The sequence below is a fragment of the Leptopilina boulardi genome, unplaced genomic scaffold, assembly GCF_019393585.1.
Source record: "Leptopilina boulardi isolate dan_hultmark-lab unplaced genomic scaffold, ZJU_Lbou_2.1 LbouV2_310, whole genome shotgun sequence".
Lineage (NCBI taxonomy): Eukaryota > Metazoa > Arthropoda > Insecta > Hymenoptera > Figitidae > Leptopilina > Leptopilina boulardi.
In genome coordinates this window covers 3,533,482-3,547,309 of record NW_026137875.1, presented here as the reverse complement: position 1 = coordinate 3,547,309, position 13,828 = coordinate 3,533,482, and the positions used below count along the sequence as shown (strand labels likewise).

At 23.8% G+C, this 13,828-nt stretch overlaps 1 protein-coding gene across 3 annotated transcripts; it reads left to right on the top strand.

Moving 5' to 3' along the window:
* The first annotated feature begins 556 nt into the window (after positions 1-556).
* LOC127283670 (cysteine and histidine-rich protein 1 homolog) lies at positions 557-13,221 on the top strand. 3 transcript variants are annotated; one of them, XM_051308684.1, is made up of 7 exons: positions 557-849; positions 1,426-1,729; positions 4,413-4,651; positions 6,132-6,343; positions 9,018-9,178; positions 11,899-12,101; positions 12,185-13,221. In XM_051308684.1, the coding sequence occupies exons 2-7, from the start codon at positions 1,496-1,498 to the stop codon at positions 12,210-12,212; spliced, it is 1,077 nt and encodes a 358-aa protein (XP_051164641.1). In that variant the 5' UTR covers positions 557-849; positions 1,426-1,495; the 3' UTR covers positions 12,213-13,221. The 3 variants fall into 3 exon arrangements, with proteins under 3 accessions (XP_051164641.1, XP_051164639.1, XP_051164640.1); XM_051308682.1 differs by having other exon boundaries at positions 1,380-1,729; XM_051308683.1 differs by lacking the exon at positions 557-849 and having other exon boundaries at positions 873-1,729.
* Positions 13,222-13,828: the final 607 nt, after the last annotated feature.

Here is a 13,828-nt window from a genome sequence, read left to right as displayed (position 1 = left end):
GAAATTTATTTTTTTACTTAATATTCTCTTTTTTTATCCCATTCAATTATTATTTTTATTATTTTCTTTATTTATATTTATTTTTCTATTTTTACTATTTTTTTTTTATGTAAATAACTGGAAAAATATCAATTTTTAATAGAATTATTAATAAATGTTTGGAAAAGTTTTTTAAATTTACGCGCTCAATTTCTACCAATGGGAATCTTGATAAATTGGTTCACAATATTATTTTTTTAAAAAATTGAAATAAAATTAATATTTCTCGTAGTTTTGTAAATTTTTTTAATTGTCAGCGCCCCCAAATTACCCCTGACAGTTGAGGAACATACATGCAGTCACGTCGGTCACGAGGCGATCATTTTATAATATAAATTTTCAAATTATAAAAATTAAAAGACAAATAATAATTTTACACGTCAATTTATAAAAAAAAAAATATTATTCAATAAAATAATGTAAACTCATTGGTTAAAAAAAGCGCGCTACTTTTTAAATCCCAATATATGCAAGAATTTTCACCAATGAAATATCACTATATTTATTGTGACGTAGATCGATTTTTCATGTGTTCTCTATTGTATAATCAGTGTACACAGGTAAATTTCCGATGATTCTTGGGTAAAATACCGATCGTGACTGGAAATAATAGCCGCATAATAGCATACTTCTATATATCTGAAGGGCAATAACATTACAGCAAAAAGAAGAATGAGTCAAGAGTTCAGTGTGTTGAAGTCAGTGTAAAAGTGCATTGTATGTATCAGCTGTTATTATGGTTTGTTGTGTATAAATCTACTCTGACATTTCACATTTAATCACTAGGCCAAGATACAACTTAAATCAAAGGTAAGTGAAATAAACAATTTTTTCTTTATTTATCTTTATCTGTTAAATAATAAATTGTGACGCAATTTTCATCTACGCAGTTATAATATAACCCTAAACCTTGTGGTGACGTCACAAAATGTTTTTGCATTCAATATTGTTGATTTTTTTATAAAATAAACTAAATTATATAGAAAAATTTTTGTTCTAAAGTGAAGAAAATTAAATGAATATTTGAATAGTATTTTTTTATGTAATTGACATTGCGTTAGTGATGATATAATTATAATAATATAAGGAGTGATTGCATGGACGCTAACTCGTTTGACATTCCTAGCGAGGTCATCTGGGCAATGCACTCTGTTAATCATTACATACTCTATTGCTTATATTATAAAAAAAAAAAATTAAAATTGAGTTTTTAAAATGACGTTTTTTCAATTGCTTTTTTTTTGTTTTTGTTTTTGACACGTGTGTAATATTTGTAAATAATCGTAAGACATGATTATTATAAACATTCACAATTTTTGTGTAATTGCATTTGCACCCAGAAAAGAAAAAAGGAAATTATTAACTGCGTACTTGACATCTGCGCAGTTCTCGCACGTCTCTTTCTCTGTCTCTCTCTCTCTCACTCTCTCGTCCAGGAAAAATCAAAACACTCAAGATGGCAGATCCAAGTAACGAGGTTGCCTCATCGAGTGGAATTTCAGAACAAGTTGTTCCAGCTCCGCAAATTCGCGAAGATGTTGAAAAAAGCGAAGATTTTCTTGAGCCCGATGCAAAACGACGTAAAGTCCTTCGGGCTGAAGGAAAAATGGAACAAAAATTGGAACATAGACTGGGTGGCATTTTGTGCTGTGCTGTCTGCCTCGATCTACCCAGGGCAGCTGTTTATCAGGTATGTGTGAAACTTAATTAGATTTCTTTTTCGAATAATTTTAATATACTAACTCGATAAGTGAAATCGCGAGAAGACAATTTTTTTAATTCGTTTTTTTTTTTTTTTTTTTCGTTATTGACCTGAAAATTTCTTTGACATAAAGTATCGACTACAGGACATATCGAGAATGGAACGCCGCCATTCTTTTTTTTTCCAAATATCTTAATCATTTCTATTTGAATAATTTTTTTTTTATTCACCGTCAACATTTTATTGTTCTTTTATTTTCATTTACAATAATCATGTTTAACATGTGCTTTTTTTTCAATATTTACCTTTTTAAATCACTTTCACGATGAACATCAAAAAACAGCTGATCTTTGTTGACATGGGAAGTTACGTGCTGAGAGAGAATCTACTTTGTTCCATTGTTAGGAAATATGTTGCGTAATATGATTTTTGAACCATTTTTTTTCTTTTTTTTTTTCTCTAGAATTTCTTACGAATTAATGACATGAATACATATTAACATTTTCATTTTATTAAAATAATTTTAATTATTTTTAAATTAAATTTATTAATGGTAAAAAAAAAAGTTCATTTTTCTATATATTAAAGTTTATTTTCATTTGTTTTTTTATATCTAAAATAGAAGGAGAAAATGATTTTATAGTCGTAATTTTTAACCTGTTACACAATCTATTAATTTTTTATGAAAAAAAAAAAATTAAGAGAAGTTTTTGCGTTTTACTTTTTTAAAAAGGACATATTTTCATAATTTCTCCCAAATTTTTATTATTAATTAGCAGTTAAATGCTTCACAGTAGGTTAAACCTTTTTTTCTCTCTCACTCAGTTATATTTTTGTAACTTCAAAAATACTCCATTTCCCATTTCCTGCTAATATTCTCCTATTTGTAAGTTTTAAAATACATTTAAAAAAGAAAGACAAATCTTCAATAGTGTTTAAACATATTTTTTTTTTATATAAAAATTTGTTTTTTTTCAATTTATAATTTTCAAAAAGTTCGTGTTTAAAATATCAATAAAAAAAAAAAATGAAAATTGTGAAATAACATTTTTATTCTCTAAGAAGATAAAAATCAAATTTAAAGTAAACTTATTAAGAGAAAGGTAAGATAAATTACGATTTTTTAAAATTAATTATGATATTTGTTAAAAAGTATTAAAGGTAGGTACTGCATGTGTTTTTTTTTTAATGGACGGTACACTTTTTTTCTTAAAAATAATTAATTGAAAAAATTTCATTTTTCAAAATTTTTATAAAAGCAACATTTTTGATAAATTTTAAATTATTTTGCGTCCTAGAACTTATTCTTACATGTTCAGTTTTATAAATTTATAACTATTTTTTGAAAAAAATAACTATTTTAAAAATAATTGTTTTAAACAATAGTTTTAAATATAAATTTTGAGAATAATATTTTTACGAATAATATAATTATTTTTCACGTGGTTTAGGAATTATTATTATTATTATTAGAAAAAAAATAGATTTTCCCTTTATTGAGAAATTAAAAATTTCATTACTCGAAATAATTTTATATAGATATTTTTATAAATATTTTTCTACGAAGATATATAAAAAAAATTTTGCAATATCAGGATAGGTTTTTTTTTTATAATTTGTATTGAAATGTCTAGGTTAAAAAAAAATAAAGTTCCACTGTATACATATTTTTAGAATATATTAATCTTTGAAAAGTTTAAAAAAAAAAAATTATTTATTTTTATAATTTTTCATTTAGAGTAGTTGCGAGTTGGCGTTAGCTAATAATAATAGATGTAAAAAAAAAGAGACTTAAAGTGCGAAATTTTAGAATTAAATTTGCCTTATTAACAAAATTAAAAAAATTGTGAGAAATTTTAATAAAAATGTTTTTAATTATTTATTATCACACGACTCGATTAGCTATTAAATAACTTAAATTTACGTGACGAGGAGAAAAAAAAAGAAACTAATTATACTAATGTATAGTTTCTTTGGAAGGAATGTTCAGAATCTACGAGAAAAAAATTAATAATGTCAAGATTTATGTTTATCAACGAGAGAGTGAGAGTGAGAGAGAAATCAAAACTCTAAGCCATTTTTGTATTATATGTATACAGCTTGAAGTATTTTGAAAATAATAAACGAAAAAATTAAAGGTCATTAGTCAGTTATTTTGAATTTACCCTTAGTATATATTATCCCGATATTATCCTTATTATATAGTTTGTAGTATCTCCTTTTTCCATTTCCATTTTTTTAATTTTCACTAATTCAAAATGTTTTTGATATTTCAACAATAAATTATAAATAAATTTTGTTGTCATTAAATTTTGATAGACGCATTACTTCTCGCTAAATATATTAATGACGCCCATACGATTTTGTGTTTCAGGTTTTAAAACATCAAATTAATGGTAACGAGTATAATATAGTTTAGTTATAATATTTCATGTAGATTACATATATTTGTTGAAGGGGATGTTTTTTTTGAAAAAAAAAAAAAAAAAAAAAAAAATGAACTTCACAATAATTGTTATTGAAAAATACACGCGAACAAATGGTTTTAATTGTTTGCATGTATTGTTTTCAATTAAATATTATTAAAAAAAAAATGATGTTCTTTGCAATGCTATTTGAGCAAATTTGCAGATAATAATATACAAAATATATAATAAATTGGTGTTCACAGTGCACCAATGGCCACTTGATGTGCGCTGGATGCTTCACTCATGTCCTGGCTGATGCCAGGCTTCGTGACGAATTAGCAACATGTCCGAATTGTCGAATCGAGATCAGCAAGACATCGGCATCAAGAAATTTAGCCGTTGAAAAAGCTGTTTCTGAATTACCAGCTGAATGTCAATATTGCGCTAAAGAATTTTCACGAAATTCTTTGGAACGACATGAAGATTCACTTTGTGAAGAAAGGTATAATATTCTCTTTAAATTTTAATTAGATTAGATTCTTTCTATTTTGTCCAGGAAACCATGAATACAACAAATAAGAAAATATACACGCGGGGCGAAATTCCTGAAGTAATCCAATTGCCAAAATGTGAGCATTGCATTTTTTGAAAAATCATAATTATTGTATAACAGGGTGAAAAAAATTTTGACCTGTACATGATTTCGAAAGGTTTTTTCTTGCTCTTTCAATGGTGCAAAAACAATTTTTTTTTTAAATTCGAAATTTACCCCTTTTTATTGAAAATTAAAAATATTTTTGCCTTTTTTTTCTTTTTTTTTACCCTCCAAATGAAGCTTAAGATATATACTTTTAATACCAAAAAATCTAAAGTGTCGTTTTTTTTTGTTTTCGAAATATTAATTCATTAATTAATTTTGTACCATACGAAAGAGCAGGAAAAAACCTTTCGAAATTATATAGATCAAAATTTTTTTCACCCTGTTATACAATAATTATGATTTGTCAAAAAAATCCACTGTGCTTATTTTACCAAAATTTTAATACTCTTCCCCCTCTACAGTTTTTAATAAAAATTAATAATAATTTATGGGTGAAGTACTTACCTATAGTACTAAATGTTATGCAAATTACAGCTCGAACTAAGAAAAATATTTATTGAGAAAAACTAAGAAACAAAGTTTACTTTATTAGAAATAAAAACTATTGTCATAGTTTCTACGCAGAAAGTGGACTTTGAAAAAAATTATTTTGGGCCTTGAATTTTTTTTTTAAAAATTGCTGGGCACTCTGTAAAAATACTAAAACTTTTCACATTAGTTATTGAACAAGAAAGAGAGTTTTGAATTCGTTCCCTTTTTTTACTTTTTAATTTATTTAAAATTTATAATAAATTAGTATAAATTTTCACTAATTTTTAGTAAAATATTACTATTCGATTTAGTAATATTTTTTTTACTAAATTTTTATTAAAAAAATGACTTAAAAATGAATAGAAATTTTCACAGTAATTTAAAAATTAGAAAACGCATTCTCACTAATTCAAATTTAGAGAATTAAATCTGTATAAATTGAAACAAAAAATAATTCTATTGATAAAAATTTCAAAATATTGAATTTTGATTCATTGAGAGAAATTTAAAAATTTGTTGTAAATAAATCTCAATTTATTCCATTAAAACAGGTTAAATTGAAGTGAAAATTTTTCACCCATTAGTACTTTGTTTTCACAGTGTAAACAAGTATTACAAAAGAATTTGATATCAAACAAAATTGTGAATATAGTCGTCATTTGTAAGTTGAAAATTCGAACTAAATAAAATAATTATTTTAAAGCTATAAAGTATAATATTATTTTATTTATCATTCAATCATCGAACAAAAAAAGGATTTGACAATAAAAAAACTTCTTTTTTTTCCTCCTATTATTAGTGATTTAAATTTGTAATGTATAAAAATTGATGACTTGATTTTTATTGATAGAATAACAAGCTGCAAGTACAGCAGAATTGGCTGTCCTTGGAGAGGACCCAATCATGAATCACCAGAACATGAAGCACATTGTGTACATCCTCATCGTACAGGTGCCGATGTCATGGAAGCATTAACTGACATTGACACAAAAACATTGGAAGCTCGCAGATTATATGACAATGTCTTTGAACTTTTGTCATATGAGAAAATTACATTTAATGGTAATGTATCAAGAAAAGTACAAAATTACACAGTGTTACAGTGAAAAATTACTTTGAATCAGACCTTCCCTAACTTATTCGTTCTGAAAAACTGAAAAGAATGGTGTATATTAAATCTCTAACACTCCCAAAATTTAATTTTAGAGCAAAAAACCGTTTTTTTGTAGTAATCTAATCTAAAAATCATTAGTCATAATTTACATTTTATCGAATTTTATTTGTCCTAATTAGTTTTGAGCCGAATTTTTATTTGTTCGAAATGGAATTTATATCAAATAATAATTCGAAGAAATAAAAATTCTGTGGAGTGAATTTTCGGTTATATAAAAATTCTGTAATATAGAAAATCGGATTGATGAAAATTATACAAAATGCTATTTCGAACAAATAAAAATTCGGCTCAAAACTAATTAGGACAAGTAAAATTCGATAAAATGTAAATTATGACTAATGATTTTTAGAACATAATCATGCGTCCCAAAAAGACGATAAAATTTTTTTTGGGTATTTTTTAAAATCCTTTGGTCAGTTTTGAGATATTAATATGATAATTAAGCCTACCAAATTTTATCTAAATCCATTAAAACCTGTTAAAGGTTATCTTCTAAACAAAAAAGAGATCCACACACACATACATACATCCGGACAATTGATCAGGATCTTATATAACATGTTTCTATATAGAGAAAAATTTGTTTCCGCCACTTTGAAAATTTTTATAAACGAAAGGACTACAAAGCTTCCTCTACGAGGAAGCAAAAAGATGAAAAATTGTAAATTTTTAAGTAATTTTTCAACTTAAACACTAATTTACGGTCACAATTTCATTTAGAATCATTTTTTTCTGTTTATGCTTTTAAAGAGTATTTAATTCTGCGTCGGATAAGATTTTGTTGAACAGGATTCGTTAAAAATTAGCTGAGTTATTACAGTTTTTATTTTCATAGTCACACTATTAGGTTTAATCTAGAATTAAATTCTCTTATTTTCTGCTTTTAATTATTACAGGTGTAATTTTTATTTATTTTCAGTGACTTTTTTTGTATTTTAGCTATGAAGTGAATTATTTCTTAGTTTTTTTTTTATTTTGTTTGTGATATAATTATCTAGCGAAATATGTACGGATTTTTTAAAATATTAAAATTTAAATTTTCTAGACAACTTTAAGGCCAGGTCCAAGTCGAGTCAGCTGTTCCTTTGAAGTTTCAATGGAACAGCTGACACGACTTGGACCTGGCCTTAAGTAACGAAATTTAGGCAAAAATAAGCACTTTTTCCTTTAAATCGATGCCATTTTGCGAAATGCATTTTTTTAAACCGGATACGTATTTTACTAGATTTTGAGCTGCAGAAACTAATGCTTTTTTTATTTTGATCTAACTCAAATCTGGACCAAGTTATAGTGCACACCGCACGGCGATACATTTTTGAAGCACTCCGCCATATCATCTGTCAGACTGACATTTTTGAAAAAAAATAAATTTTTTTTTTCAGTTTCAGAGTGGTATAAATACTCTACTATATTTTAATATTCTTAAAAAAATTTCTATTCTTCAATAAAAATGGTTAAAAAAGCGTATTTTTTGTTCGGGTCAAAGTGGTGTAACCCCTTAACTTCATATGTTTATTATTTAAATTTATTTTATTTTTAAAAACTTGTTAAAATTTAATTCTTTTTAGAAAACCGAATATATTGAATTGTTAAAAGTAATTTCTTTTAACTTTGGTCTTTATTTTTTATTAGTAAGATTAATTTTAAAATTTTTTCTAAAAGTCTAAAATTAAGGAATTTAAATTTAAATATAAACCTAAATGAAAACTAATATTTTACGTGAAATGATTTTTGTATATTTTTTTTAATGAAAACTTTTACTGAACTTTTAAAACGAAGCTGAAGTACGCAACGTTTATATAAACGATTTTTAAAGAATTTTTATAATTTGTTGATTAATAAAAACTACAAGAAATATTTTTTAGACAAAAAAAATTATAGAATTTTTCATTTTAAAAAATTTTTTCTTTAAAAATCGTTTATATAAACGTTGCGTACTTCAGCTGCTTCGTCTTTTAAAAGAAAAGTTCACATAACGGAAAAGTCTTTGAAAATAAATAAAAATTACACCTATAATAATTAAAAGCAGAAATTAAGAGAATTTAATTCTAGATTAAACCTAATAGTGTGACTATGAAAATAAAAACTGTAATAACTCAGCTAATTTTTAACGAATCGTGTTCAAGTAAATCTTATTCGACGCAGAATTAAATACTCTTTAAAAGCATAAACAGAAAAAAATTATTCTAAATGAAATTATGACCGTAAATTAGTGTTTAAGTTGAAAAATTACTTAAAAATTTACAATTTTTGATCTTTTTTTAAATTTTTCGTCCTTATTTTTAATAATAACAAAAAACACTTGTTAAGGTTGAAAAACTCTTTTCTTTAGCTATTTTATACAAAAACTACAAAAAAACGGTTTTTTTGTTCTAAAATTAAATTTTGGGGGTGTTTGAGAGATTTAATATACATCATTGTTTTCAGTTTTTCAAGACGAACAAGTTAGGGTAGGTCCGATTCAAAGTAATTTTAATTTTTCATTTTTTGTAACACTGTTACTTTCAATTTAATTAGATAGTAGAATTTTGTAATAATTGTATTTTTCTTTTTTTCTTAAAGACTTGCAAATGAAACCATATCGTACAGATGAGTTTGTTCACAAAATTTTCTATGAAACTTCACGATTTACCGCTTTTAATCATCAATGGGTTGTAAAGGCGAGAATCAACAATAATCAACGTGATCCCACCCAAAGTTCCGAGCGTGACATGACTTACCAGGTAATGATTTTTGTTTGATTAGAAATTATTTATTTATTCAATCATCATGTACGTGCTTACAAATATAAAAATTTCTTGTACATAAGAACTTAGTTCACTGCAAAAAAAAATTTTATTTTGATTAAAATAATCGGTTATTTTTATTATTAAATAAATATTTTCTTGATAATAGTCAAATAACCGATTATTTGAATAAAAAAAATTATTTTTTTAATGTATTTAATAGTAGTATAGAAAAAAAAAATTTGGATGTTCACTTGAAAATTTTAATATTTGAATGCAGGAAAAACTTTATATAAATATATAAAAAAAAATTTTTGAAAATGATTTGATATTTCGAAAAAATGCAATTTTGCAAAGAGTTTTGGTTAAAAAGATTTATAAATAATCTAATTAGTTGGATACAATATAAATAATTCAATTTTGAAATAGTTGCAAGTTTGCAGTTTTGACATTAGTTTAAATGATTTTAAATTAAAAATTTCAAAAGTAATTCAATTTTCGAAGAATTTATTTAGAATTATTTTATTTTAAACTTACAATTTTGAAAATAATATAATTTTCGAATATATTTAATTACAAGAATGTTAAATAATTCAGGGTGTCCTTGAGATCCTTGAAAAGTCCTTGAATTTTTTTCGGACCTTAAAAATCCTTAAGTTCTTTGAATTTTATAACAAAACTTTGACTATTATTAAAATTTAGGTCCTAAAAAAACAAATATATAGTAATCAACAATAGAAAACATTAATATTTTACCAATTTTGAATTTATAATCTAAAATTTTTTTGAAATTATACTTTTTTTAATACAATTTTTCATTGCAATCACATGTTTGTGCTTTATGATTGATTTATCCTCCTAAATAAAACAAATTTTTTCATAATTTCTACCCTGAAAGTAGACCTTTAAAAAAATGATTTTAGACATTTAAAAATCTTGAAATGTCCTGAAATTTTTTTCAAGAAATCACTGGACACCCTGTAATTGAAGTTTTATAAAATTTAATTGCAGATTTTTTAAATAATTAAACTTTTTAAAGAATTTCGTTAAAATTTTTGAAAATATATAGGTACTTAAAACTTTAAAAAGGAATTGAATTTTTTTTTTCAAAAGTTGCTGACCCTTATTTTTATTCTTTTTCTTAATAGATTTAATTATAGTTGAAATTTTAAATATTTTTTCCTTTCAATAATTCAATTTTAAATTTATTAGATATATTTAATAATTTTGAGCTTATAAATAAAAATTTCTCAGATGTAAAGCATTAGCGAAGTATAAACCAAACTTTTAAAAGCACAATAATAGCATAATTGCAGGCTTCACAGTGTTTCCCCTATTACCCTATTTTTTCTCTATTTTAAAAAACTCTCCTTTTTTACCCTTTTTTTCCACTATTTTATGTTGAAATTCGAATAATGGGATATTTAATAAAAATCCAAATTTGAACCAAAAAAATTACAAGCCTCGGATTAAACGACTTTTTTGACTTTTTTCAATGAATACAACTATTTCGATTTATTTTTATAAAATGTGACTTTTTTGTTGTAATGAAAATCGACTAAAACGACTTCATTCATTTTTTAAATTTTTAAAAAATTTAATTTAAACCAATTTAATTTAAATAAATTAAAGATTTCAGTTTCTTTAAAAAATTGAATAAAATCAAGTTTTGTATATTTTACAAGGCAGTTTTCGATTTTATAAAATAAAAAAATTACTTGCATTTTACAAGAAAAAAATTAGTTTAGAAGTAATTATCATTTTGTGGAAAATTAATGTTAAAATAAATTTTAAAAATAATAAGCGTTTATTTATTAGATGTATGCAATTCAAATTTTTATAAAACATTGAAAATGACATTAAAAAAAAAATTAACTACTATACTGGGAAAATCTCTCATATTTAAATCTCACTTTTCTTTATAAATTTATCATTTTTAAAAAAATTTGGAAAAAAAATGTTGGTTTCTATACTTTCTATGTTTTAAGATATTTTATGAGCCAAAAGTTTTCAAACGTTCAAATGAACAAAATGTTTTTTGTAACTTCTTTAAATACGAATTTTATTACAAAATATTGTTTTAAATATCTAAAAAGAAGTTATTAATTTAATATTAGTTTAATTTACTGTTTTATTTAACATTGACATTATAATTTTTAATAATTTATAGATTGGAAAAAAAAATTTTGTTCATTTGAACGTTCAAAATGTTTGGCTCATGATATTTTTTATTTATCAAGAAAATGGGTGGTCTCAAAATTTCCACCGGTAATGTAATTTAAAATAACTTTAAAGCATTTTGGTTAAGAAAAATATACATTTAGATTTTACCCTTTTTTCGAACAAAATTTCCCCTATTCCCCCTTTTTTTTAGCAAATTTTATGCTGTGAATCCTGTTATTGACATTATTTGAAAGCATAATTGAAGCATAACTGAAACTTTTTTGTGAGCATAAAACATCTTTCTGAAAAGCATAAAGTTCCTGTTTGTGTTTATTAAAAATTGTATTAGCAATACAATCTTGTTTTCATGATGTTCTGTATTGTTTAAGGATGTGAATGTGAATTTAGCGAAACTGAAAATAATAAGAAATCCTGATTGAAATATTCAACTGTTTTTAACGAATATACAAATATAAATTAATAATTATTGTATATTAATTTGTTAATTAGTAATAATAATTATATAAAATATCATAATTTAATTATATTTGCAGCTTATTTTAAAATCGAAAACAACTTGCCCAATGCCAATTCATTATCTGATATTGAAAGGGCCTTTTGGCGATATGAAAGTCAATCCGAGAATTCATAAACATGACTTTTCGGACTCTGATAATGAGAGTCCTTATTTGCCTCTACCATTACCAGATACAGCTGAATGTAATAGATTACTTGCTGCAAAAACAATAAGTTTTCGGTAATTATAAAAACAATCAAATAAAAGAATTTTATAACATTTCACTAATTCCATATATATTTAATAAATTCTTTTATTTTCAGATTAATACTATTTTGTGCATCTAAATAAATGTGTTGCGAGTGACATTAAACTTTCGACAAGATCAATGAATCTTGAGTGATTTATGAGGAAGTTTTTAATTACAAATTAGATTAATTTTAATAGAGACATTATTTCTAGGATATAAGAAGAAAAAAAAAAAAAAAAAAAAAAAAAATTGCTTGTAATGTTATCGAATATTACGTAATCCATTTAGATGCGCTCTCGAAATAACGGGTAACGTTTAATTTCAAACAATAGTTGTTAGATAATTAAACTTTCAAGCACTTTCAACGAATCTCTATAGGCTACGTTTGTCCTGATTTTAGATTCGTTAATTATTTACTATAATTAGTGACAATTATTACTTATTGTAGGTTTTTAACACTATTTAGCAATATAGAGAAACATTATGCAAATGTTTATAAATTAGTGATATCTAAACAAGTAGATAAATCGGCTCTAATGAACATGCAAATATTAATATTATTAGTAGTAATAATAATAAGTATTAAAATCAATTTTGCCGTACAATTATGTAATAAGCGTTTAAGAAAAATCCAAAAAAAAAAATTTGGATTAAAAATTTTTTCTGAATTTTAGAATCAGATTTTTAGATTTGAATTTTTAGAATTTAAGATAATATGATAATTGACTAAATAATTATTGGATAGACTTTTACTGCAAATATAGAATTTAGTATTGCAGATTATATCAATCTTAGTTACAAATTGGGACTTTTTATTTTATTTCTTTGTTTTCCATTTTTTTTTTTTCAATATATTATTGAAATATAGTTTTTTTTATTTTTATTTTAAAAATTCAAGCAAGTTGATTTATGAATTTATTTTGAGAACTACGTATTTGTTACTTCTTGTAAATAATTATATTATAAGAGTAGTTTTCTACTTTGCGTGCGCACAGTATCTACTTTATAAAAAAAAAAAAGTATTCTCTTTATTACATTAGATGTTATTGATAAGAAATCTAAATAATGTAATCTCATCCATTTCAATAAATTTATTATTTCACACGATAATTTTCAGTCTAGATAAATAACCCCCCTTTTTTATTTTTTTTTTATAGAAAACAAAATTTCTGATATAGGGTAACTGCATCAATATTGTCGATGTTTTAAATCATCAACTTTGGTATTTTTTTTTCTCTGGAATAAATGTACTTCAAATTTTGAATTATAGAAAAATGTAATAATATTTAATATTTAAATTTATTTTCATCAAAAAAAAATTGTTTTATAAAATTTTTATTTAAATGTCAATCGAGTAAAATCACCATTTATCGAGATTTGTGTACCAATTTCTCGAGATTATGGCCTCAAACAAAAAATTGGTTTTTATCGCAGAAAAAAAGTTTTTAAAAAATTAATTTCAATAAATTTTGAAAGATTTAGATAAGAAAAAAAATCATGTTGAGTCAAAATCTTGCGTTAAATAATTATTTTTTGTTAAAAAATAAATTTTGATTCTATTACTTTTTTGTATTTTACGAAATTTAAAAAAATTTGGTATATTTATATTTTCGCTAATTTTGTTTTAGTATATATTTATTTATTTATGTTAAAAAGTTTATAATTTAATAATGAATTTTCTATAATTTATTTCTGTTAACAGTCACTTGCGGATCGC